The sequence below is a fragment of the Ursus maritimus genome, unplaced genomic scaffold (genome assembly GCF_017311325.1).
Source record: "Ursus maritimus isolate PB19 unplaced genomic scaffold, ASM1731132v1 scaffold_2, whole genome shotgun sequence".
NCBI lineage: Eukaryota > Metazoa > Chordata > Mammalia > Carnivora > Ursidae > Ursus > Ursus maritimus.
In genome coordinates, this window is record NW_024424452.1 from 52,978,115 (window position 1) to 53,002,278 (window position 24,164).

At 35.7% G+C, this 24,164-nt stretch overlaps 1 protein-coding gene across 1 annotated transcript in view; it reads right to left on the reverse strand.

Moving 5' to 3' along the window:
- SPATA17 (spermatogenesis associated 17) overlaps positions 1–24,164 on the reverse strand; it is a 169,263-nt gene that overhangs the window by 112,644 nt on the left and 32,455 nt on the right. The window contains exon 5 of the mRNA XM_008685733.2: positions 20,952–21,055. Within this exon, the coding sequence (XP_008683955.1) occupies positions 20,952–21,055 (104 nt within the window). The remainder of the gene's footprint in view (positions 1–20,951; positions 21,056–24,164) is intronic.

Here is a 24,164-nt window from a genome sequence, read left to right on the forward strand (position 1 = left end):
ATACATGTCAGTGACTGGTAACGTGTTTGAGCAACAATAGCTCTATAGATTAAAAAATTAATGCCTAGTATTTTCAATGGGAGGTTCACACTGAGATCTGCTAAGACTTTACACTTGCTCTTTCACCTACCTCACACAGGCTCAGAGATTATAAAAGGTGTGAACTGGCCTTTCAGATAGTATCACAATATTATTGTAAATGTTTAATTATACACTTAGTATAAAATATGGGACAATATATAAAGGAAGTATTTACATATTTTAAGACAATCAGATTTTGTCACTATTGAAAATCTAATTTGACTCTTCAAAATTTGTAATATCTCACTTAATTAACAAATATTTATGTACTAAAAAAGAATATATGACCCATCTTCAAACTATTTATGTATTCATACATTTACTTATATACAATTTTTTTAATGAGTACTCTACATCAAAAATAGGAAATAGGAAAATTTTCAATAGTATTATAAAGATAAAACTTCCATATCTTAATGAGAAAATAGTATAATCAAGGGTCAAAATAAAACTGCTTTAAATAAGGAAAATAGCCATGTATACAAATAACCCCCCCCCCAAAAAAAGGCTTTATAAGTGTAAAACAACTTAGGCTTCACACCTTAAAGACAGGGTAATTTTTTAAAAAGTTAAGAAATGACACTTAAGGAAAGCATAAAATAATAGCTAATACTGAGTGCTTATTAAAATAATTATGTATGGATTTCTAGGAAGATAATGAATGTATTCTTTTGCCCACAATCTATTTCCAAAGTCAGTTAAATGAATAAAAAGAAACAAAAATATAGCAAAAAGAAACAAAAATATAGGCAAAAACAAGGAACAGCCACAACACCCATCATAAATTCAAGAGAATAAGTAGGAATTGAATGAATAAAGAATATTTAATTAAATTCATATTCAATTAAATTTAGACCACAAATACAGGGTATTTTCCTTAATCACAAAGCCAGTATAGTATGTGGGAAATAACTGAACAAATCTGAGGAATCTAGTAAGAGTTCCAACCAAGAGAGATAAAGACAGGAATAACCAGATGCAGGACTAAGGGAGAGAAATTGCAGCCAAGTAATTTCTTTTTTTGTTGATCAGAGCTTCAGATTGAGTTGAGACCAGATGGCAAATCTGGGCTGGAGGAGAATAAGGAAAAGTAGCCTGAGAGCTGCTGAATAAAATAAACTCAGAAAAGAAAAGAGTCTATAAGCAATGGAACTTCACATTGATCTTGCTTCATGAAATCAATATCCACAGTGACAGGAGGTCAATCAGGACTTGGGAGGACAGTGTCAAGAGCACAGCTTCCCATTGCTCCAGCTTACTCTCCACCCTTCATCAGATTGTTGAATGACTGAATGGGAAAACAAACCAACAATATCTAGCTGAAACACTAAAAAAAGTACAAGAATTCTGAGACACAGTTAGAAATTTCAGTAAAGTATAAAATTACTCTGTTCAAAACATATTGCTTTCCTATATGTAAAAATAATAATAATAGACTGGAAAGATGGTGGAGTAAGAGGACCATAAGCTCACCTTGTCCCACGGATACAACTAGATAACACTAACACCAGTGTAAATAATCCAGAAGATGACCTGAAGACTGGCACAACAAACTCCACAACTAAAGGTAGAGAAGAGGCCACATCAAAGAGGGTAGGGAGGGCAGAGATGCAGTGGGGAGTTAAACAAACCCACCGTGGGAGGGAGGAAGCCATAAGCACAGAGAGGGGATAGAAACAGACTACCACAAGAGGGAGTCTGCATGAAGAAGATAATCCCCATAAAAACTGGCTTTGGAAGCATAAGGGGCCAGGCCAAATTTTGTGAGTTCTTACAATTATTGGGACTTAACGCCTGGAATATTAAAAATCAGCATGATGTAATGAGCACTGGGTATTACCTAAGACTGAGGCATCACTGACCTCTACCTCTGAAACTAATGATACCTTATGTTAATTAACTGAATTTAAATTAATAAAAAATTGAATTTAAATTTAAAAATAAATAAAAAATAAAATAAGAATTAAAAATATATAAAATTACAAAAAAAAAAAAATCAGTGGGCTGGGTTCTGGGAGAGCCTGCAGGCTGTTGGGAGCCAAGTCCCCACTGTTAAGGAGATAAGAGCACAACAAACAGCCTGCTGAGATACAGCTTAGAAGCAGCAGTTTGGGAAACACCTGAGGCACACAGGAGGGAGAGTTATTTACTAAAAGCCTATCTGAGAAGGGCAAGTTTCCCAGGGAAACTCCTCCAGGAACAAAGGAGCTGGCAGGCACCATTTCCCTCCCCCACCATCCAGCATAAACACAGGGCCACCCACCAGAATAAGTAGAACAAAGACATTCACTATCTAACTTGCTTATACCAAGTCCCAGCCCCCTGGGCTTCAAGGACCCACCCCTTCCAGACAGACTTCCTCATTCCCAGTGCTGCAAGTCCCCTCTCCCAAAAGACCACCACAAACTTTGCCAACATTCCCTGACCCACATGCTTTGTGGGAACTTGGTCCTGGCGACTCCAGCAGCAGACCCCATAGAATACCTATGCACCTTGTTAAAACTGTGTACCCCACCCACGTGCGCTTTGCAGCACCCTAGTGGCCCAGTCAGGTGGCAGCTGTAGTGGCAGGTCTCACTTTGCCAAGCGGACCAGTGGGCACCTTGTTAAGGCTACACACCCTACCCAGGCCAGGAACCAAACACTGCCCACAACAGGCAGACAGAGCCACTGGAGACTACTAGACTGAAGGAAAAAGCAGCCAGGACACAACAGGAGGACACATGCACCATACATAGGAGACCCCCTAAATCACCAGGTTTTGGTGAACATGGGACATTGCAACTGCAGGGCACTATAGGACCTCTTCTTCAAGATATTACTTTCAAGAGCAGTAGATTTGGCTGACTTTCCAAAGGACCGAGAGTTAGACAAAATGAGAAGACAGAGGAATATGTCCCAAATGAAAGAACAGGACAAAACCACAGCAAGAGACCTAAGTGCAATGGATATAAGTAATTTGCCTGCTAGAAAATTTAAAGTAATGGTCATAAAGATAGTCACTGGACTTGAGAAAAGAGTGGAGGACATAAGTGAGACCCTTAACGAAAGATTAAAAAGAACCAATCAGAGATGAAGAACACAATAAAGGAAATTAAAATGCACTAGATGGAATAAATAGCAGGCTAAAGAAGCAGAAGAATGAATTAATGACCTGGAGGACAGAGTAATGGAAAGTAATAAAGCTGCAAAGGTGAGAGGGAAAAAATTATGCAAAATGAGAACAGACTTAGGGAACTCATGACTCCATTAAGCGAATAGCATTTGCATTACAGGGATCTCAGAAGAAGAAAAGAAAGGGGGCAGAAAATTTATCTGAAGGAATAACAGCTGAAAACTTCCTTAATCTAGGAAAGGAAACAGATATCCAGATCCAGGAGGCACAGAGATCCCCCAACAAAATCAACCTAAGGAGGTCCACACCAAGACACGGTTATTAAAATAGCAAAAATTGGTGATAAGGAAATAAATTTTAAAACGGCAAGAGAAAAGAAGGCAGTTTCATATGAGGAGAACTCAGTATGTCTATCAGAGCATTTTTCAGCAGGAACTGTGCAGTCCAGAGGGCAGTGGCATGATATATTCAAAGTGCTGAAAAGAAAAATCTGCAGCCAAGAATTCTGTATCCATCAAGGCTATCATTCAAAATAGGAGAGATAAAGAGTTTCCCAGAAAAACAAAAGCTAAAGGAGTTCATGACCACTAAAACAACCCTGAAGAATGTTAAAGGAGACTCTTTGAGTGGAAAGGAAAGATCGTAAGTAAGAGTAAGAAAAGTAGGAAGCATAAAAGCAGTGATATCTGTAAAAATAAGTCAAGGAACTAAAAAATAAAGGGAGGTAAAGTATGACACCATATACCTACAACATGGTGGGGAGAGGAGCAAAGCATGGGTTCAAACTTAAGCAACCGACAAGTTAATATAGACTGCTATATAAAGGTAACCATAAATAAAAAACCAGTAATAGATATACAAAAAATAAAGAGAAAGGAAACCAAGTATATCACTAAAGCCAGAAAACCATGAGAGAAAAGAGCAAGAGAAGAAAGGATCAGAGAAGAACTACAAAAACAACCATAAAATAAGAAACAAAATGGCAAAAAATACATACCTATCAATAATTACTTTGAATGTAAATGGACTAAAAACTCCAATCAAAAGACACAGGTGATAGAATGGATTAAAAAAGATGCATCTATATGCTGCCTACAAGAGACTCATGTCAGACCTAACAACACATGCAGATCTAAAGTGAGGGGATGGAGAAACACTTATCATGCAAATGGATGTCAAAGAAAAGCCTGGGTAGCAATACTTATATCGGATAAATAGACTTTAAAACAAAGACTGTAACAAGACATAAAGAAGGATGGTATATAATAACAAAGTGAACAGTCTAACAAGAAAATATAATAGTTATAAATATTCAGGCACTCAACATATGATCACCCAAATACATAAAACAGTTAACAACAAACATAAAGGAACTAATTAACAGTAATACAATAATAGTATGGGACTTTAACACTCCACTTACATTGATGGACACATCATCCAAACAGAAAATCAACAAGGAAAGAGTGGCTGTGAATGACACACTGCACCAGGTGGATTTAACATATTTTCAGAACATCCCATCCCAACAAGCAGAATACACACTTTTCAAGTGCACACAGAACATTCTCCAGAATAGATCACGTATTAGCCCACGAAACAAGTTTCAACAAATTAAAAAAGATCAAAGCCATACCATGCATCTTTTCCGATCAAAATACTACGAAACTAGAAATCAACCGTAAGAAAAAAATCTGGAAAGAGAAAAAATACATGGAGGTTAAATAACATGCTATAAATCAAGAAATGGGTCAGCCAAGAAATCAAAGAAGAAATAAAAATTACATGGAGAAAAATGAAAACACAATGAACCAAAATATAGGGGATGCAGCAAAATAAGTTCTAAGAGGGAAGTTTATAACAATAGAGGCCTACCTCAAGAAGCAAGAAAAATCTCAAATAAACAACCTAACCTTATACGTAAAGGAATTAGAAAAAGAAGAAACAAAACACCAAACCAGCAGAAAGAAGAAAATAGAAACAAACAAAAACAAACAAATAAACAAAAACAAAACAACAACAAAAAAACAGATCAATGAAGTCAGCAGCTGGTTCTTTGAAGATCAACAAAATTGGTAAACTTCTAGCCAGACTCATAAAAAAGAGAAAGGACTCAAACAAAATCACTAATGAAAGAGGAGAAATAACACCACCCCAAGTGACTATAAAGCAAAATCATGAAAAATTATATGCCAACAAATTTTACAACACAGAAGAAAAGTATAAATTCCTAAAAACATATAACCTACCAAAACTGAAGCAGGAAGACATAGCAAAATTGAATAGACCAATTACTAGCAATGAAACTGAGTCAGTAATTTAAAAACTCCCAAAAAACCGAAGTCCAGGATCAGACAGCTTCAGAGGGGAATTCTACCAAAGATTTAAAAAAGAGTTAATACTTATTCTTCTCAAACTTTTCCAAAAAATATAAGAAGGAAAACTTCCAAATTCATTCTTGGAGGCCAGCAATGCCTTAGTACCAAAATGAGATAAAAGACACCACAAAACAAAGAGAACTACAGGCCAATGTCTCTGATGAACACAGATGCAAAATTCCTCAACAAAATATTAGCACACCAAATCCAACAATTAAAAAAAATCATTCACCATGATCAAGTGGGATTTATTCCTGGGATGCAAGGGTGGTTCAATATTTGCAAATCAATCAACATGATACATCACATCAACAAGGATAAAAATCATATGATCATGCTAACAGATGCAGAAAAAGCCTTTGACAAAGTACACATTCATTCATGATAAAACCCCCCCACAAAGTAGGTGTAGAGTGAACATATCTCAACATAATAAAGGTCATATAAGAAAAACCCACAGCTAACATCATACACAATGAGGAATAACTGAGAGCTTTTCCCCCTAAGCTCAGGAACAAGACAGGGATATCCACTCACACCACTTTTACTCAACAAAGTACTGATGTCCTAGGTACAGCAATCAGACAACAAAAAAATAAATAAAAGGTATCTGAATTGGTAAGGAAGAAGTAAAACTTTCACTATTTGCAGATTACATGATACTATATAAAGAACCCCCCACACACACACAAACAGTGGAATATTATTCAGCCACAGAAAAGAATGAAATCTTGCCATTTGCAATGACATAGATGGAGCTAGAGAGTATTATGCTAAGTGAAATAAGCCACTCAGAGAAAGACAAATATTGTATGATTTTACTCAGATGTGGAATTTAAGAAACAAAACAAAGGAACAAAGGAAAAAAAAGAGAGACAAACCAAAAAAGCAGACCTTTTATTAAGAAAATAATAAAGTTTTACTAATGAACATTTAAAAATACCCACATAAATGAAGAGATATACTTCATTCCTTGACAAGATGATTTGAATTATTAAAGTATTATTTTTACCTATATTCCATTCTACAAATTTAATTTAAATTTAAAGTCCCAATTTGATATTTTTTGAAACATGCCAAAATGATTTATAATTTAGTTGGATGAAAATTAAAGTAGCCACAGCATCTTCTGAAAAACGAAAGCAATTTATAGGTACTTAATCCATGTAATACTATACAGGATTACAAAAAGAGAGATAAATCAGATGGCATTGATAGTCAAGAGATATAGCTGAGCACATGTGGAGACTTAATATGTAAGATGACACTTAACAGTGAGAGATAATTGAATCATTTAATAAATACTATTGCAATGACTTGTTAGCCATTTTAAAAAATCTTAAACTGAATTTTAAACTTACTCCTCATATTAAATAGATTCCATTGGATTCAGTATTAAAAGTCACAAAAGAAACCCTACAATATCAAAAGAACTATGGGTGACTATTTTTAAAGTCATGCAAGGCAAAAGCAGCTTTGACTATAGACTTACATCCCTGAATTACCTTCTTCTACATTGGCTAGTAAATTATTTACTAAGTTGAGAACTCGGTGATGCTTAGATGTCATTTTGAGGATGGTTGGTCTGAATCAACTTAGTCATTGTCAGACAACATAATATCCCTATTCTGATATTTGTCTTGGGCTCTATGTGAGCCACATACCTGCCAAGGCCTTGTGGTTATCTCCAGCTAAGGCCCTAAAGTTCATAGCCACTGCTAATAAATTCATCAGTTTGAGGTACAAAACCAGTTGGGTTTTACAATGCCACAAAGTTCCAAATGGTAAGACTCTCAAAAAATACACACTGTACAGAGAGCAGTTCCCTTAGCAAGGCAGTACTACCTTCCATCTCTGCCTACAGATTAGCTCCGTCTAGTCCAAGTTCATCTACTTCTCACAGAAATTTGTTGAAAGAGGCAAGGAGGAGGCAGCATACACCAATATTGTGAAATGTACCTACCATTTCAATTAATGCCAAGGCCTCAACTGTTAACGATCTATATCACATGGTAGAACAGATGCGATCTAGTCAGTTCCCGTAGTTCTATTACTTTTAATATTTTATTTCACTGGGCATGACCAAGTCATATGGTAATGCCACCAAAAGGAAGTCTAAGAAGGTGAGTTTTTCGTTTTCTATCCCCAGCAGCAGAGAAGGCAATTCATTTATAAGAATCCACCAACATCTATCATTTCATTAGTAATGGGTTTTAAGTGAGCTTACTGATGCTGTATGCTACTGAAACATGACTGATAAAACTTGGAATAATTCAAAAATACAAAGAGGCTATCTGTTTTGATTAAAAAAAAAACAAACAAAAAAACACTGAGCTCAAATCTCCAGATCACTACTTAGTTGTGTGACCCAAGTTACTTAGACCCTGAGTTTTAGTTTTTCATCTTGAAAATATAATATACATCCCCAAAGGCGTTTTGTTTAGATAGATAACATAAAAAACACCATGCACACAACAGATGCTTAGTAAATATAATTTACTGTGATTAGTCTATTTATTTTGTCATTGCTTACAATGTCTAAATCTGTCCATATAAATTTTTAGCTTGATAATTATGACATTTATGATTACCACATACAAGACTGATCTTCCTCTTATTATTTACCAAAAACACATAGACATGCTATATACCAACAGAATAAATTTTTAATGAATTTATAATTAAATATTTCATTTATGTTTTACAAGATTTAAGCAACTCCTCAGTTAGAATGCTTTATATCTACATTGTGCATATGTCTACAGAGGAAATGATTATCAAGCATGTGCCCAATATTGATAGACTAGATATATTCCAGACCTTATTGCTTACATTAGTATTTCCCACATTAATTCTGACTTTAAAATGAAGTCAGTGAAAGTTCTGAAGAATCCATATGTGACAGCACAAGACCAACACTACTCTATAGGTTTTTACTATAGTAGTTCTTCCTTTGATTTTGGGGGCTGCACATGTTACCAATCTGAGAAGACATGCTGATTTCCTTCATGTTTCTATTTCTTTGTTAATTAAAGCACAATTGGAAATGTGCTGCCTAGATAGTTTAATGTATTAAGTCTTCAACTCCAGAGAACCAGAAATCTATTTCGTACTGTTTCCCTGATACCAAATGTTAAGTGATCTCAATGCTCTTCAGTTTTGTCATTAGCTTAATGCCTTTGTTGACTCTGTATGGTTTTATAGCAGAGAAAGATTACTTAAAGACTATCATGGTGGTCATATTGAGGGTCCCAGATAACCATTATAAAGATGAGAGATAACGTTCAAATCTTTTGGACTGAGTTTCCTAGAAACTAGATGAATATTCATAAAAATCACTCAACGGTTTTTTTTTTTTGCTTTATTCTTGAAAACAAATGCAAATTAGCAGACTAAAAAGATAGCATTTAACACAAATATTGATATAAATATTCTGAAACAGCAAGCTGTTAGCTGTGAGCTTTAGATGGTGACCATCTTCATTGGGAACAAACACTGATAGTTTAACAGGAAATGGAAGAGAGAGAGGAATTATGAACTTTAGAAACTACAAATTTCTCATAGTTCCACTGGAAGTTATTCACAGGTAAATAATAGCAATAGGCAAAGAAGAGAAAGCCAGTTTTTAATATACCAAGTTATGGGTACGGATTGATGGATTTCAGAATAACCACAGAAACCAGGCACACAGCCCAGTCCATGCCAGTATGGCAGAGCTGCACAGGGATCCTGAAAGAACTGGATGCTGTTCTCCTACATGTGTTATTTCATCAGCACTATTCAGATCATAAAAAGTCAAAAAAGCATTTTAACAGCAGTTCAATCTCCGATTTAGTATTTTGGCAAGCATGTCAATGAATTTAGTACTCATAAATATAATATTAAAATTAGAATAATGGTCCTATTAATGATAAATCCTTAATCATTCTTCTCCAAAACTTTAAGGACCAATTTGGTGATTTGAGGAGGTGTTGCCACCTAAGAAAACTTTTTTCTATCTATGGGAATGCAAGGCAGCCTTTATCTTTCAAGAGTATATATTTCATTAATATATTTAGTATTTAAAATATTTTTAAAATTTCATGATAGACTTAGAGAACTTTTAACTTTAGATTAGTTAAGAGTTATAAATACATAACTGTAATACGTGCATATATACCCACATCTTCATTTACATGTATTATCATATCCGTCCTGGTCATGCCTAGTGATAATTTTATACCATGTACTTTGTGAATCCCTTATGACATAGATTAGTCTCATTTAAATTCTCCTAGCACCTTTATGGAATTCGAAGTGCTTTAAGTTTTGAGGTAAATAAATATATAGATTTGCGTCTTTTAAACATATTATCATGTTAAACAAGCGATCTCAGATTTAAAGGGAAATTGGAAATCTTCCAGTTTGTCATCAACTTCAGAACTCCTTTCTATAAAAGTCCCAACATTGTAGATGAAGCCTTCTGTCGGATGTTTTATACCTCATAAGTCAGCCTATTACTCAATAGCTCTAATTATTGGAAATATGTTTTTCATGTTGAACTAAAATCTACCATTTGCCTTAATTTTTTCCCTTTTTATACATGTAGTACACGATGGTTCTTTGAAATCTGAATATAGATGTCATGCCTTACTTTGGGCTTCCGTCTTCCAGTCTTGACCAACTCTTTATGATTTCCACACCCCTTATATTTCAGGTTGTTTTCAGCTGGATGCAGATTTTTTTGTCAATGTTCACCACAAATAGTGGCATCCAGAATTTAACTATGCACCTAATGTAATCCAACTGAGAAACTTGAACTTCCTAAGATCTATCATTTCATTAGTTCTGCATACAGAAAAAAGTGTAGTGTAAGATATTGGAAAATGCACCCTCCTTGACGTCATAAGATGTAGAATCCCATCTCAGTTCTACAATGATGTAGCAGTTTCACCATAAGCTACACATCTACGACAGCCACACACTTTTGTTTTTTCAGCACATATATGGAGTGAAGCATTCGGGCTTCAATCTCTTAGGTGAGGGATTAAGGTTGTACTCTGAAGAAACTGAGAGAAAAGGCATAGGACTTAGAGTATAATAACTTGTGGGTATGACACACAAGATATCTTCCCTTACCCAACACCCAATGGCAGCGACAGCATCTACTCCCTCAGTAGAGCAAGAGAAGTTCCTCTGGAGAAACTAAATAGCCTAAAAGAAACTAAATAACCTCCACATACTGGCATTTGGGCATCCACTAGCAAAAGGAGTCAGCTCCCTGACTTATCACCTTAAAAGTAAATGAAACCTACCAGCAACAAAATCTTCAATATATGTACACATTGAAATTGGTGTTTCAATTTCTCACACTCATGTACAAATGAACACACACGCCAGTTATGTCAGGATAGATTCTAGTATAGAAGGGAAAATGAAAATAGTCAACTTGAAGAAAAACAAAAAACACCCTGGAGGAAATTGAGAACACAGAGACTGAATAAAACTTAAACTCTAAACTTGTTATTACCTATGCTGATTATTTTACATTTGCTACACCCCCAATTCATTCTACGTACTTCTGTGCCCTGCACTGTGACCAAAAAGCTAAGCCCTACAAACTGTATCACTTAGGCTAGTTTTCAGCTGGATTTAATCTAACAGAAGACTAAAATTCAGGAGGAAGAAATTGGGTATTTTTACCTCATTTCCGTCTCCCTTTAGTGCCACATACCTCTGGGAACAGCTGCATTCCTTTACAAGTATAGGTCATGGCCAGGGGTGGAGGTTGTAAATTTCTCCTTGGCTCTTACTATAACCATTAATGCTATTTTTTTGCCTTAACTCTTTGACCCTGGCAGTAGCAACATCCCACTGTCGTCAGCCTCAAATGCCAAAACATCCTTTTCTGCGCCCTTAACCCTGCACATATCTCTGAAGTCATCCTTTCATTTAACTCTCTTTATTTGAAAAATAAATCCTGAAGTGGATTCTGCTTCCAGCCAAGACCCTAAATTGCTCTAGTACTTTTAGAGAAATATGAGATAGTTCATTAACAAAATAATAAGAACAGAATGATATGAAAGAAGAAAAGATCCAAATAGTAGAAATATTTAATGAAAGTTTAAAATTATTGCTAAAATAAAAATTTTAGTAGGGTAGGAAGGAAGTCTCTCACAAATATAGAATGAAAGGACAAAGGCCCAAGGTGAAGGGAGTGGGGGCAGAAAGGTAAGAGACCTAGCACATTACTTCTGGAGGTCCAACATCCAACCAATAAGAACCATGTGAAGAAAGAACAGAAGGAAACAGAAGTGAAGAAATTATCTCAGAAATAATACTGTACCTTAGAACTAAAGGATACATTGATAACTCAAACAATGGATGCAAAATACTTATAAAAATCGTAATTGAGAAATTTCAAAAGTTCCAGGGGAAAAATTCAAAACAATCTGTAATGCCCACAGAAATGTACCACTGAATCCACCAACATGATCATACCAATGTCACACCTCCCTCAGCCAGTGATTGAGAATGGGGAATGGAGGTACTAAGGCAGGATTATTCTGGTGAGACAGCAGACTCCTCCAAAGGGTAACCGGCTTGAGGACAGCCCATCAGCCTTTCTTGAAAATGTATTGCAATCCCAGTCTCTTCCCAATCTTCTTTCTCTCTTTTTTTTCATAGATGTCAGACTTACATTGTGGACTAAAGGTTTCCCCCCACCTTTTCCTGCTTCTTCCCCACATTAAATTTCTTGTACATCTAATTCCATCTTAGTATTTGCTTTTGGGGGACTTAAACTAACACGGTTGAAAAAAAAATAGATCATTTTCAAAGGAAGGAGAAACAAACAAGTAAGCAGTTAGCAATTTTGAACGTTGGAAAACAATGGAGCATGTCTTCAAAACTCTATGGGCAAATGATTTGCAACTGAGGAGGTTTCATCCAGCCAAGCTACTAATGGAGTTTGAGGATAGAATAAGACATATTTAAAACAAGTAAAGACTCCCAAAATTGCCTTCCATGCACATTATTAGAGCAGTTGCTCCAGAAAAACAAGAAAATAAATCATAAAAAGACAACACAGATCCACAAAACAGAGAGGTCAGCCCCAGAGAAAGTTAAGAGATGTCTTCTCAAGAAATCTGCATCATGTCTAGAGAAAATGCAGTCTGTTTGGAGCAGGATGATGGAGAGGCCAAAGAGGGCAAGCTCCAGAGGAAGAGGGGACTTACTAAATTTCCTGATAGGATAGAATACCTGGGAAATAATCAATGGCAGATATAATTTGCAGATAGGGCAAGAAGAAAAATATAAGGAAAATAGAATTTAATTAAAAAACAGAATAAGGTAAATATATTCATCCTACATTAATTGCCTTTGTAAGGAACTTTGATTCTTTAATCATGATAATGTAAACACTAATACTGATTTCTCTGAAAATAGATGGAAGTGGAGATGGGAAGAACATGAGTTAAACCCTCATCTACCATATTATGTGAAAGTAATGTAAAAGATCCGAGGATGTAAAATCAGACGGTATCAGATACACATATAATTTAGAAACACTTGGTGTAAAAAGAAATAGCTGAAAGAAAAAAGTGGTCACCACTAGGGACATAGTGAGGATATGGCAAAACAATTCTCTTATCTATTATAAACATTTGGTAATAAGTAATATATATATATAATAATATGCACGTATTATGTCGACATATATTCCTTGTCACTTTATTTTTTTTTAAGATTTTATTTATTTATTTGAGAGACAGAAAGAGAGCGCCAAGAGAAGAGCAGGGGGAAAAGGACAAGCAGACACTGTGCTGAGCATGGAGCCCAACACAGGGCTCGATCTCAGGGTTAGGCTGACACAGAGCCCCATGTTGGGCTACATGCTGGGCATGAAGCCTGCTTAGGATTCACTCTCTCCCTTCCCCTCTGTTCCTCCCTCAGCTCATGCTCTAAATTAATTAATTAATTATTAATTAAAATCTTTAAAGATAAATCAATAAAAATGTAAAAAAATTCTAAATTTCAAAAAAAGATGTTTGTGTATTCATTATTGCATCTTTTCCAACTTTGTTCTATGTTCCGTTCTTTGCTTTTCCTTCCAGCCCTCTGAAAGAAAATTTTTAGCCATGGCTTAATGTCACAAAAATACTGATAACTTAAATTGTACTCAGCAATCAATGTTTCTATAAATTCTTTTAAAATACACAAGCTAATTCATGAAATTTTATGTTTGTTTACTTTGAAATAAAAATAGCCTCCTAAAACTGAGTATTATTCTTATAACATCACAGGGAAGTATGTTTACAAATACTAGCTCTTCTTTGTCCTTGATAGTAACAGCTATTATTAGTTGAGTGTCAATTATATGCCCAGTGCTTCACATACTGCATGCCTCAAAATATTCTGCAAACTAAATACTGCTGCTCTGATGTGCAGATGAAGAAACCTAATTTCTGTAAGATTAAGTAACTAGTTCAAGTTCACACAACTACAAAGTGGCAGAATCGTGACTAGTCCACATCAATCTCATTCCCAAAGTCAATGTTCCTAGCTATTCATGTCTTAAACTTGTTAAATTAAAGCTTTCATGAAGTACCCAAAAGAAATGGAAACCTATTTCCATACAAAAATTTGTGTATAAATGTTCATAGCATCATTATTCATAATAGAGTGGAAACAACTCAAATGTTCATCAAATGATAAATGGATAAATAATATGTGGTTTATCCATAGAATGAAATATTAATTAGTAAGAAAAAGGAATGCAGTACTGTTATATACTACAGCATGGATGAACTTTGAAAATATCAGGCCAAACATCAGCCACAAAAAACCACATTGTAAGATTCAATTTATATGAAATGTACACAATAGGCAAGTCTATAGAGATAAAAAAAAATAGATTAGTGGTTGCCAATGGCTGAGCAGGGACGGGAAGAATGGAGCTGGGTCACTGCTAAAGGATTTCTTTCTTAGACTGTGGTGATGGTTGCACAACTTTGTGCATATACTAACCACCATAGCATAGTGCACTTTAAATGGATAAACAATTGATATATGAATTATATCTCAATAAAATTGTTACAATAAAAACAAAACAAATATATCCTTTAAAAAAATTCTCATGATACATGAAAAGATAGGTAAAGAATAATAGTCATAAAAATCTTTCTAGCCAAACCATTGTATACAAAATCAACATGCTGAAAAACTTTGATTCACTTTGACGAATGACAAAATTACATTCAAAACAGCACTACTATTATAAGGTATTAACCAAAAACTACACTGAAGCATTAAACTTGGGGGGAATATATTACTTCCAGCTTAAATTTCTGTCAAAAAAAAGTCAGTTTTCTGCACTCCAAGCTAATAATGTTTTATTAATGCTACCAATCTGTAACTCTGTAGCTGATTTTTAATTTCATTACATAATTTTCTTATTCATAACCTGGGGCAATTTTTGCATATCAGGCTAGATATTATAAAGGAACATGTCTACCAAGTGCAAACCCAGCCTCAAATTAATCAATTCCATTTATCTTTGTGATAGGTCCACTCTTGGTTATAAAAATATATTCTTATATAATATACGTAATTTCTTTTACTATTAATTATATAATAAATAAACTATTTCTATTGATAAAAGAGCAGATAAACTAAAGTTAAGCCTAATGTTGTCTGGTAACCTACATAATTCAGATAAACATATTCTGATGTAGAATATATTTTACTAACTTTTTGTTCTGTAATTATTTTACCCCACCCAAAGATAGAAGAATGCACTAGATCGTTTCTCTTTGAAACCCAGAAACTATACATTTGATCCTTGATGGTATAAGTAATCAGGATACATCATAATTGCTTTGATACAATATTAAAGTTTGAAATATAATCTTGAAAAGATATCACCTAAAAATATCGCCATAAGTAAACGTAAAGTAACTTTTGCCCAAGGCAAAATGATGAAAACCAACATGTTTATTGAACAAATTCTATATGCAAGTCACTGGGTGTGGAAAGTATCCTGTGAGATGGCTACCAATAATTCCCACTATGGTATTCATCCTTCATGGAATCCCCTTGTTTTGGAGTGTGGGATGGACCCAGTCTCTTGCTTCAAATGAACAGAATGTAGCGACATTAGGTTATGAAAAGAACATGGTTTCCATCCTCATGTTTTCTTGTGTCCTCTTGTTCACTTGCTAATTCCATGTTACAAGCTGCCCTACAGGGAAGCCTACTTGGCAAGAAACCAAGGGACTCAAGCACAACGGCCAGAATAATGGAGGCCACAGTGAGTGAGGATCTTCCCCCAGTTGAGCTTTCCTATGAGACTGCAGCTCTGGCTGACAGCCTGACTGCAAGCTCATGAGAGATCTTAGTCTAGGCATGGAGCCCCTCCCAGATTCCTGGCTGATAACGTGATGAGCTAATAAGTGTGTACTGCTTTAAGCTGTTTCAAGTGTAATTTGTAAAGCAGGAAAAGATAACTAGAGTCCTGATTCCAATGATTCTCAATGAAAAATAGAATAAAGAAATGTGAAGAAATAATCCAAACGAATGTGTTATATATGTTCTTCTATGAGAAGGAAAACGACACTAACTTAGTAAAATTAATGACCCTAATGATGCTTTTAATAATCACCACACTATTTAAATATAAATATTATGAAAAATACAATCAAACATGCATGCCAAAATACAAATGTAATCATTCTGCCACTCTTCTTAAAAGGGAAATCTACACCAATGTTCTCAGAATAGCATCCAAACTCTTTAACATGGTCTAAAATGCCCTGTTACATTATGGCTCCTACTAAACTGTCTGGATTTATCTTTAACCGAACCTTCTATCATCTTCCATGCATCAACCTCAGTGAGATTTCCTGTGTTAATGTCCTAATTTCTGCACAATCTTCAGGGCTCAGCTTCACAGCCTCTGAGTGATGTCCCTAAGCCCCAGACTCCCACTCCTATGCTGACCAACACCAATCTTTGCCTTAGATGTTCCTCTTCTGTGCTTCCTCTATGGTACCCCATAGCATGCTTTCATTACATTGTGTATGTAACACAAAGAAAAACAGACTGTGATTTATATTAGAAAGTTAACTATATAGTTCCAATTTTGAGATAGTGGAATAAATATATCTCTATACCTTCCTCTCTTAGACTTCCATAAAATAAGAAAGGTAATAAGAAAATAAAAGGAAACCCTGTCATCAGTAAAATTAGAAACACTTAAGAGTAATATATATGAAAAAGGGCCACCAAGAGTAGTGAAAATTCAACCAAGATTAGAGATGTCATGGAGACAGGATACCTTAAGATGCAGACTTCAGAGAGAGACTGTCAGGTGCAGAATTCCTAAAACTAGGTGGCATACTTAGGAGAAAAAACATCAATGCCCTCCTTGCTCAGAAGAATATTGTAGAGCAAACCTTGACTGTGGCAGACTTCCTGAACTACACTGCTGAATGGCAGGGGACATAGGACTAAAAGAGGAAATGCACAGAAATGCTATCTTTGCTATAGATCTCTAAGAGGAGAGTGTAAAAACAATAAGCAGTCCTGGAGCTGCCATTTACTGTCAAAACAAACAACAAAAGCTAAACCAGTTCACATACATAGAGACACACATTATCTGTAGGGCTATACTTTGAGCCAAGGAGACTTCCTAACACCCCCAGAGCACTCCTTTGGCCCTTCCCCAACACTGTCTTTTTACAACACCCCATTCCAAAACCTTAGAAATTTCTTCAAAGTGGTAAGTGTCTTTGGGCATGCTAATGAGATGACTAGTACATGCTAATGGGACTGGCTACCAGGAGAACCAATCGTGTGATTAGAAGGTTGGGACTTTAAGCTCCACCCCATCCACCTCCAACATCCCTGGAGGGGAGAGAGGCGGGAAGTTGAGGTAATCACTAATGGTCAAAGATTTAATCAATCATACATAGTGAAGAAAGCCTCCATAAAAATCCTCGAACCTACAGAATTCAGAGATTTTCTGGGTTGAATACGTGGAGGTGCTAGGTGGATTGATCTTGGGGAGGAGGTCCTAGGAATCTCTGATTTGTAGTCAAGTTGGACAGAAGTTGTGGGTAAACTGGGGACATAACACTTGCAATTGATATCTGCAGTCTGGATGGGGGTGGGAAGGGAGGCAGTCTTGTGGGATTGAGCCCTTAACCTGAAGGATATGATGCTATCACCAGATAAGTAGTTTTAGAATTGAGTTAAATTATAGGACACTAGCTGCTCTGAGATTGCTTGGCATGGAAAACCTACACATTTGATGACCAGATGTACTGAGTATTGAGTAGATAGAAAACAGAGTACTATTTTTCCTTTCCAATCGCCATGCCATATAATCTATCAGTTCATCTAATAAATATAGCAAAAACATGGTAACAATACCTGTAAATTACAACACAAGAAAACTATAACTAAGCATACAAAAGTGGATATAATTTACTAATAAATCAAAAGAATAACAACGGCTCAGTTACAGATATTCCTAGCATACAATGATGGTTTAATATTAGTATATCTCCTCTGCTCCTCCTGGTTCAACAGATAGCTCCATCTTCTCGTGCAGTGCTAGCCACATCCCTGAGACACAATGGTGAAGGTCAGAATAAACAGATTTGGTCATCTTGGGTGCCTGGGCGCCAACGCTGCTTTTGACTCTGGCAAAGTGTACATTGTTGTCATCAATGACCCCTTCATTGACATCAACTATACGATCTACCTGTTCCGGTATGATTCCACCCATGGCAAATTCAATGGCACAGTCAAGGCTGACAATGTGAAACTTGTCGGCAATGGAAAAAAGCCCTTCTCTATCTTCCAAGAGAGAGAGATCCTGCCAACATCAAATGGGGTGATGTTGGTGCTGAATACATTGTGGAGTCTACTGGTGTCTTCACTACTATGGAGAAGGCTGGGGCTTAAAGGGTAGAGCCAAGAGGTCATCTTTTCTGCTAATGCCCCCATGTTTGTGATTGGCATTAACCATGAGAAATATGACAAGTCCCTCAAGATTGTCAGCAATGCCTCCTGCACCACCAACTGTGTGGCCCTCTGGCCAAGGTCAACCATGGCATTGTGAAGTAACTCACAACCATAGCCTACGCCATCACTGCCACGCAGAAGACCATGAATGGCCCCTCTGGGAAACTGTGGTGTGATGGCCAAGGAGCTGCCTCAAACATCATCTCTGCCTCTATCAGCTCCACCAAGGCTATGGGTAAGGAGGTAATCCCTGAGCTGAATGAACAGCTCACTGGCCTGGCCTTCTATGTCCCCACCCCACAACTGTCAGTTGTGGATCTAACCTGCTGCCTGGTGAATACAAACACAAAGACATCAAAAAGGGGGCGAAAGAGGTATCTGAGGGTCCCTTCAAGGGCATGCCAGGCTACAGTGAAGACCAGGTTGGAAGGGGAGGGGCTTTGAGAGCCCTACTTTGTCATGTAAATGACATCAATAAGGTACACTGTACCTGTATTTCTACTTAGTTTATTAATAAAAATACATTCTATAACACGTCACTAGGTCAAAAAGGAAAAAGGGCATTTATAATTATTTTAGCAGGTAATGAAAAAGCATTTGCTACATTCAGCTTCAATCTGGCTTAAAAACTCTAAGAAAGGGGTGCCTGGGTGCGCAGTCAGTTCAGCGTCCAACTCCTGGTTTCAGCTCAGGTATGATCTCTGGGTCCTGAGATCAAGCCTCGCATCAGGCTCCATGCTCAGTGTGGAGTCCGCTTGTGTTTCTCTCTCCCTCTTCCTAGGCCCCTTTCCCTGTGCTCTCTCACTCACTTAAATAAGTCTTTAAAAAAAAAAAAAAAAAACCTTTAAGAAAGGTAGAAAGAGTAAGTCTGTGATATGGTAAAGAAGGTAAAGAATATCAGGTTAAGCAAATTGTCAGCACGGATACACCAGTATCAGTAACTAGAGATATACACAGTAAAACTAGGAAGAAAACAAGGATGAATGGAAATACCTGTCCGACAGAAGATACAGGCCTTTACAAAGCCTTTCACATACTTGTCTCTTTGAGGACTTCCCCCTATCAGTGACGGGCTAGGTTGAAGCAAGAGAGGCCTCTCCAGTGTACAATTTAAGGATGCCCTCTTGGGGTTGTAAAATGCAGGGTTGGCACCCACATGGCCCTGCCAGTAAGCACCTCTTCAATTTTTGTGCCTTAAGAGCCTCACTCATCTCACTTTTGTCCTAGCCCTGCTCAAATCCCCTCTCTTACATATTCTGCTAACTCTTTCCTCCAGACAGGCTCATGCCTGCCATTTGCAGAAAGCCAGCCCATCTCCAGGACTTTGGATTTCTTAAGGAAGAAATCAAATAGCTGTCCCCTGGCGTCCACATGTTTCTGAGTTTTGCAACTTCTTCAATTGACCAAGTCTTACTGCAACCCTCCCAGACTTTTAATTGCAGTTTCCAAAGAAATCAACCTCACAAATACCCAACATTTAATCTCCAAAGACCAGATCCTCTTATGTACAGAGCCTATGTGAGAAATTTAAAAGTCGGAAAAATCAGTTTTCAGATATTTCTTATAATATATGTAACTTTAGGGTCTCAGGCAAAAATCTTATTTTGGCAATTTATTGTGCAATTGTTCTCTCTAGTTCAAAGAATTTTAAGAGTAAAATAAGATAAAGTGTGTGAAAAAAAATTAAAACTACATAAATGGCAACTGTTTTTAGTTACTATTCCTTTTTTATCTAAACATATGCTAAGCCTATCGTCACTTATATGTTATTAGAATGGGACATATTACAAGGGGGAAAAACTATATATTTGAAGTTATACGAAAACTTACACATGCAGCTTTGGTAAAACTGACTAAATAGTGTTATAATAGCTTTACTTTGCATAAATCTACAAAAGACGTCATCCTATTCTCTAAATCCAGGTGCTTTCTACGTGTTTAAAGAAACAAAGCTGATAGTAAGCAGTCCACTTTAATTATGTTCCATGAATTTTTCTCCTTTGAGAGGCAAGTTCTTACTATTGATCATATTTCTCAAAATACATTTCAGGCTTATCATACTTTAAATCTCCATCTATGGAATCATTTTACAGATAAATCCATCTCTAAATGAGGTAATTTTACCAAAACTATTTTGCATAGAATCAGAGAGTCCTACTGAACACAAAAATAATCTCATTTATAGTACAATAAATTTAAAAATATGACAGCAATAAATTTTTAAGGTAAATAGAATCATATACCTCTATTTTATCAATAAATTTCTGTCTAAAATATCACTGAGTTCTAGCAAGTATTCCAAAGTATGGTTATGATCAACATCTATTAAGTAACCTTTTTGAAATTGTCACTAGTACAATACTCACCTAATTGCATCGTTGGTCTCTGAAACAGCTCTCAGGTACTCCTTCAAATAAAAATAATTAAAGCAGTATTTCCGAATCCTATACCCTCGCCATCGCCTCTGAATCTATTGAAGTAAATAAAAAGATAAAATATGCCAGTGAGCATTTTAGTGAAAATATTAACAGTTCTTCAAAATTAAGGTAATGATAGATGGTAACTCATATCAAATAAAGTTTTAGGCTTTCCCACTAATATAACAGTATATACAGTTGCAAATGTAGAGTGTACTCAGATTTATTATAAAATATTATAAAGACAAAACATACTTAGAGGTTATTAGATTTTTTAAAATTTATAATTTTTCACAAACACTAAATGTGAAATTAACTACAGAACAATTAAAAATTTGCTTATCAATCTCTACCACTTCCACTTCCTCACCAAACAGATTTTTTATTTTTCATAACCACTGAATGGAAGATGGTATTTGGTCTCATTAAAATCAATTTTCAAATGGGCTTTTAAAATTTGATGGTTTCAAAATCTTTAAACAAAATGTGTCTTATATCTTCATCATGACATTTTAATACTTCTTTAACAATAACAATAGCTAACATTTATTGTATTATTATGTAAGGCACTATTCTAAGAGTTTTGCATATATTTATGCATTTAATCTTTACAATACTCCTATGAGAAATATTCTTATCATCTTATTTACAGATGAGAAAACTTCTAAAAAGAGAAGTTATATAATTTCCTCATAATTATATGGTCATTGGTGATGGATCCAGGAATTACATTAGGACTTCAGAGCCCATTCTCTAAACCATTAAAATATAGAACTGGGAACAGAGTGAAATGCAATTTTCAATGAAGAAAGATTTCTGTTGAAAGCACTTACGTATTTTTAGATGGGAGAAGTATGGGAAAGGGGGTGGGGGCTCCGAGAACAAACTTATGTGGACTACTTCATGCCTTATTATGCTCTAGTAATTGTGAGAAATCAATCTCTTTATGTTTTATTTCTATTAGACAAACTCAAAACAAAAACATAACAATGCATAATCTTTTTTTGTGGAAAACAACAAAAAAAAGCATGACTGCTTTAGAGGAGTAGAGGAAGAAGAAACAGCAAAAGATGAAAAAAAAATATTAACCTTGCATAAAGATTTAACTTCATTCCCTAAAATTTTACAGCAGTTTACATGTATTTCTGAATTATTCACATATTACGAATGATTCTCTTTTTGGATATGAAGTCCTTCTAATGTTTTGCACAGTTAGCTAAGCTAGGAACACACACCTTCCCTAAACATTTTTTTTTAATAGCAAAGGTTGATTAATATAGACACTCTACATTTGTCCATTGGATTTTTATCCCAAAAGCCTATTCTTTTTTTTTTTTTAATTTTGTTATGTTATGTTAGTCACCTTACAGTACGTCATTAGTTTTTGATGTAGTGTTCCATGATTCATGTTTGCGTATAACACCCAGTGCTCCATGTATACGTGTGCTCCTTAATACCCATCGCCGGCCAAAAGCCAATACTTTTTTTAAAGATTTTTTATTTTTTTTTTTATTTATTTGACAGGATAGAGACAGCCAGCGAGAGAGGGAACACAAGCAGGGGGAGTGGGAGAGGAAGAAGCAGGCTCACAGCGGAGGAGCCTGACGTGGGGCTCGATCCCACAACGCCGGGACCACGCCCTGAGCCGAAGGCAGACGCTTAACCACTGTGCCACCCAGGCGCCCCCAAAAGCCAATACTTTTTAAACTAAATATGTTGAGCCTAAAATTTATTATAACTTGAATGCTGGATCTATAAGAATAAACAGGAAAAATGTTTTACTTGTATTCTCCTATATTTTTCTGTGTTTTAAAACATGACTATTTAAAAGATATTTTACAATCTGAGACACAGAACATGAAAATTCTAAAGAACTGTTTTAGTCAATCTCCCAGTATAAGAATGACTAAAACCACTGAAGATATACAAAATAGCTTGTAAGAACAATTAAATCAGAGATAATAATTCTAGAAAGTAACACCAAGTAGAAAAGCAAGCTAGTGTAACAATGTTATAAAATACGTCTTTTCAAATATTTTCCAAACGATCTTATTTTAGAAATTCATTAAATAAAAAAAATTATTTTTTCTAAAGTTATATACTCATTTTAGAAACTATCTCTCTCTAATTTGACCAAACTGTATTAGAGCTGACAAAGAAAGATGAGGAATTGATACAAACCACTTTCCTAATGAAAAGAATGATCAGTTGGAATATGTATATGTATATAAATCATACATGCAAATAAGTGAATATTTTCCTGGCTCATCTAATTTAATCATTACAGTATCATTTTGAGGTACAGATTATTATTAGTCTCATTTGATAGAAGGGGACGCTGATACTTAGGTTAAATCATTGCTTTCGGTCATAGAGCTGGTGGGATGGCTTCAAATATTACACCATATTTTACTGCATGTACAGTCATACAATAAAAGAAGAGAACACTTTCAGATAAAAGTACGGACAGAAAACCCATCATCAGCAATAGAAGTGACTTAGGAAGAATGAGAAAATATTAGGATATCAGAGAGTGTTAATGTAGGAACTATTTATCACATGAAAACATCATTAAACTCTAAATAAAATAAGATTAAATGTGCCAGAAAACAGAAAAGATACATGCTGGAGTACTGAGAAGGAAAAAGGAAAGATGTTGATTTATGATTAGGTCACACTAGAGTGGTGTGTATGCCCATTCGGAGAAAAGAAGTCTGAAAGAATAAAAGTAAAATTGAATCCATGTCAATAGGAAGGATCGCTAAAGAAGCCAGTGGCATGGGCTCCCTCCCACTTCAAACCAGGCAAATACTAGAAACAGCACCAACCACCTCTAGAGAGTCTATAATTGGTGCCTTCTCAGGGGATCTTCTAATATGCAAACTCCCTAGATACCCACAAAGGCAGGCTAAAATTCCTTTCTAAGACAAATCCTTTTATTCAGAATTGGGTATTAAAGCAATTAACGGTTAAAGTAACAAATTAAAACTCATCCACATTAAAAACACTGATTGGTAATCAATCAATCTTTAAACAGCTTTGTTAGAAGTAAGTAAGTAAAAGTAGAAAGAAACTGGGTGTTGGACCAGGTGAAGACGCTGGCACCCAGTGAAGCAAAGGATCAAAAATTTATCGGGCTCATGAATGTGCCAGGTATTACAC